This window comes from Patella vulgata, chromosome 6, assembly GCF_932274485.2.
Source record: "Patella vulgata chromosome 6, xgPatVulg1.2, whole genome shotgun sequence".
Classification (NCBI taxonomy): domain Eukaryota; kingdom Metazoa; phylum Mollusca; class Gastropoda; family Patellidae; genus Patella; species Patella vulgata.
Window position 1 is genome coordinate 34,288,032 of NC_065884.2, and position 4,822 is coordinate 34,292,853.

Genomic DNA, 4,822 nt, shown 5'->3' on the forward strand with positions numbered 1-4,822 from the left:
TAAAACTATGATTTATGAATAATCGATAGTTGGACATCAATGCTTTGTAGTAAACTTACTTTGAATGTGTATGAACTTAATCTTTAGAACAACAACAACATGCAAGAAACAAAATAAAGAATGATAAAATGAAAATCTCCATTTTCTTTGTGGAGATGAGAGTTTATAACTTAAAACAACGAACTTTCAATTGCAAGCAAAACTAATCTATAACGGCTCTATTTGCAATGATGCTATCATGGCACTGCCATTATTTTTTTATATTTTAAATTAGATAGCAATTGTTTTGTTTTGTTACACTATTTAGAACAAATGTTATTTATGATATTAAGTCATTCAAATTGCTGTATGAAATAATAAATCATGACTTACTCTGAACGTCTTTGGTAACGTGATGGACTAACTTTGTCCAGAATAAATAATAAACTATAAACTGAACCAAAGATAGAACTTTAACAGTAATTCTAGGAATACCAAACAGAGATTCATCTTCATTCGATGTAAACCCTCTGGTCTGTGAATGACTCCAGCTAATCTTTCGCTATCAGTTGAATGGTTCAACATGGCTGTTTGTGCTGAGTAAGCACGTTCATTGGTAAGACAATCACCACCAAAAACTACTTTTTTTACAACAGATGGAGGGGTCCCAGTTTGAGGTACATAGTTGTTGTGAATATGTTTGTCGAGCATGTCCAGGATTGCATACTCTGACTTCTGTGATGTTTCTTTTTCATGTGCATCAGGTATTGAAGAAGGAAGCATTTTAAAGTTCTGGAAAAACGACACATGCCTTGCTAAAATGTGCATGATATGGAATATAAAATTCTCCTTCAAACTTTTACAATCTAATTCATTTGAAATAAAGTCTGCATTTTGGTACTGATAAAATGACAGCTTTCGGTTTACTGTCAGGAAGAGTTGGAAATAGGGCTCTTTTTTCGATCCCCAATAACAAAAACCAATGCCAACTCTTCCTACGACGTTCTTTGCTCATCTGGGAAGGATTTCTTGTTATATCAACATTATTACCTCAATGTTATGTGACCTACCTAATTCAGGAACTTTAAACATTTCCTTGATATGTATTTCAGGATATGTCTGAATGTTCTTCTTCTGTTTATGGATACTTGAAGTGGAAACCGTCAAGCCCATATGATTCATAATGCCTAATGCCTAAAAAAAATTAAATAAAATTAATATCTACAATCTGTAGTTGATTTTCACAAGTTGATTTCCTTTATTTTGTTAATGTAGAATGGTAATGAACTGCTCTTTTCATTTTCTTTGTTTTATTTGTTTCGTTTGAATTTGATTTATCAGTTTAGTTTTTGATTGTTTAATTTTTGTTAATGAAGTTGATTCTTTTAAACTTCATTTTTATTTTTGAACTCTACTTGGTGTAGGTGTTCATCAGGTAATACCTCGACTGAGTTCAATATAGAGATTAGCCGGTTGATTTGTTGGATATAAACCTTTGAATAATAGCGCCTAACAGGCAGCTGTGTTTAATTATGTTCTCCTGATTTTGATTGTTTTTGTGTGTTTGAAGTATATGTTTGTGATATGCGCTTAGAAACACTTCACGTGTAATGAAGCGCTATATAAATCGAACAATAATAATAATAATAATAATAATATTGATACGATAAAAGATCAATTTATTTGTAGGTCTTTCTGTCTTCTCGAAAAATAAATCATGTAAGGCCTAGAGGAGAGGGTTTAAGGTAGAACCGTACTGAGCCATAATTTAAAATGCTATATGATTAATCAACTATTTATGTTCTTTTGTTTTTATTGAATTTAGGTTTATTTAAATTGATAACATTTAGTAACCTCATCTTTAGTTCCAATACCTATCCAACAACATGATGTACCAATGACATGCTGTTATTTCTTGAAAATAATGACATCGGCCCATTAATGGCTATGGCTTGTGGGCTACATTTTGTCAAGCACTGTAAAGTTTGATATAGTAATGATGAATCCACTTGAAATTCAAAAGCAATATCTTTTAAACTTATAGATTTCATTCTTTCTGGTGCGATTTCACGTAATTTTGAATTAAAAGTTTTTGAGCATATTTTTTTGCAAGACATATCAAGATCTTTAATAAAAGTTTTAATCAAGCTTTCTTTTAGATTTGATTTAAAAATCTTTTTAGCAATGCAATCGTCTGTATCTCTTCTAGCAATTGATTTGATAATCTTCTTAATTTCATCCTCTTTAATAACACGACTCTTAATTGAAGTTGAGGTATCATCCTTATGCAAAACCTGAAAAAAGGAGACTGCAGTTAAAGTAAAATAATATTAACATATTATATACGCATTTTGATATCATCCTGTTGTTCTCTTTATAAGAAATATACACTAAATTTTGTTGTCGCACATGCTTCAAAAGTACTGGTACTGCAAGATTCTTTTTATTTCTAAAAGTGCCTTAAAAATACTTAGGTGGTTGCGTGGTCGAATGCACATTGTATTATAAGGTCTGTCATTGAGTTAAGTGGCATGGTATCATGCCGTAGATCCATTTAAGGTGCCTTTGTTCAAACACATGAAGACGATCCAAGCAATTTGCGGATTTACCGTTAATTTGGATGACCCCATAATACTTGATATCCCAAACTATTCTCTAAAAGTACAGAAATACAAATGGTGTTAGTCATTTGTCGATATATTCGTTATTAGCTATATATAATAATAATAATCATTTCTCTACACAAAGAGCAACTTTTTTCGTAACTACATTTGAAATTCGGAATTTTCCGATGACTGTGCATAACTTCTTTTTGTATTAGACATTATAACCTAATCTCATTCATCGAATAATTTATATTCAGATTTCATATCAAGTCAATTTAAATGTTGTCTAAACGCAAATCAATAAAAAATACGAGGCTACTTTATTACAAAAACATCGGTGAACAAAGCTAATTGATTATTGGGTAAATAATAAATATTATCAACTGATGAGTAAAACTTAATTATTCTATACAATTAACGTGTGTACGATTCAACGATTAGTTGTGGCGTGCTGAAATGTTTGTATAAATAGTCTTTATTCAAAAACAAACTTCTGTGAAGTTACATGAATGTTATTAACAATAATAAATTACAATAAATAATATTAAGATATACTTTTCAAAAAAAGTAGGAATATTCAGTGCGGAAATGCACTGCTGTTTTTATTAGAGGTAACCAGTGTATATTAATAACAAGCCAATTTCCTACACATGAAGATAAACAGTTCATATGGGCGGCTTATCTGACGGCCCCATTTCACTCGCAAAGATATACACCGTCAAATGTGAAAATGGACGTTTTTGCTCCACCAATCCTCAGACATTCAGCAGTTCGTCGTGGCATGCTCCTATTCAACCGTCCAATCACGATTTAGGGCAATCTGACCCACTCCTCTTGCAGTGTTCTCCGCTGACGTCGACGAACACGTCTCCCGATCAAATTAAACGTAACACACTAAAGGCAAAGATACAATAAACAGTAAATCTTATGCAAGAAGCGATAGGAAAGCAAACATGGATAGATAAACCAGCATGCGGCAGTTTTCATCAACCATTCCTTGAAGTGTCAAATTTTTCAATGAACCCCTCCCACATGCATGGCGCTATTGCGTGTCGGATGTGCAGCTAAGTTGTTCTGTTGGGGCGATAAGTTCTTCATCTGTGAACATACTCTCAAAGCATGTCAAAAGTCCATGACTACATGTATTTATCATATCACAACCTGCGTAGGTATTTGCATTTCAATATCCCCTACTCTTTGTGAAGAGTATAATAATGGATATAACATCGAAGCCAGAAAAAAAGACCGGCAATAGTCGGATTTAGCTTTTGCACAATAATTCAAATGGTTCAACCATAGTACATACTAAAATGCCGAGACCCGGTCAACGTGTTATGCATGTAATAATCGGGCAATCTGGAATGATAGAAATATGCGTTATTTTACAGTCATTTCTCAATCCTTGCCCGCCTTTCGCTGGAAGTTGGACCAAGTAAAATATCTCAAGAACTGCTATGTGCCATTAAGAATTATATTGGTCCAACTCTCAGTCTAGTACCATATCATAGTGCCTGTCCATGTTTCGCTGGAAGATGGACTACCAGGTAAAATATGCCAATAACTGACAGGTGTTATTAATAATCATCAGTATCCACAAACACTGCTTATCATATTAATGAAACGTGCGCACAGTTTTTACTGCTGACTATGTACACCCTGCATTTTGTAGGAGGGCTTGATATGTGAAAATCTCTTAATACATTCTAAAGAAGAGGGTAAAAAATCTTTAGCACACAAATAAACAAGAAAGACAGCCTATTGTTTGCTTTGTAAATTCATGTCAGGCGACACGCCAGTTGGTTCTCCGTGTCTCACGTTTGAAATATTTGAAATCCAAACACTTCTCCACGATTTAGAGAGTCATGGAAATAAGGATCTAAACGGTATTGAAAAGAGGGAGCGTAATAAATATCGTTGTGTTTGCACATATATGATTTCGACAGTGAGAAGGGCGACATCGTATCCGCTGTTTCTAAATCATTTATTGAATTGTTTTTGAATATCAACTAGTAAATATCAACCATAAAAGGATATTATAATATACAATACAAGCTACATAAAATATACATACATCAGTCAGTGTTAAAGCAATTGATTGTGACGTCATTATAACTATTGGTGACCACGCCTCGATAATCCATATCTACATAACTGATGGCCAATCAAAAAGATAGGCTTATATATTTATATACTAATAAAGGGTTTTACTTCTCAGTCGACACCTATTTACTATCCAA

The 4,822-nt window shown here is 33.1% G+C and overlaps 1 protein-coding gene across 1 annotated transcript; it reads right to left on the bottom strand.

Moving 5' to 3' along the window:
- Nucleotides 1-426: 426 nt before the first annotated feature.
- On the bottom strand, nt 427-1,024 carry LOC126824335 (uncharacterized; the record flags this gene model as incomplete). The annotated part of the gene is made up of 2 exons (XM_056101732.1): nt 427-638; nt 907-1,024. Coding segments are annotated over 2 exons (330 nt in total), but the record flags the coding sequence as incomplete, so codon positions are not given.
- Nucleotides 1,025-4,822: the final 3,798 nt, after the last annotated feature.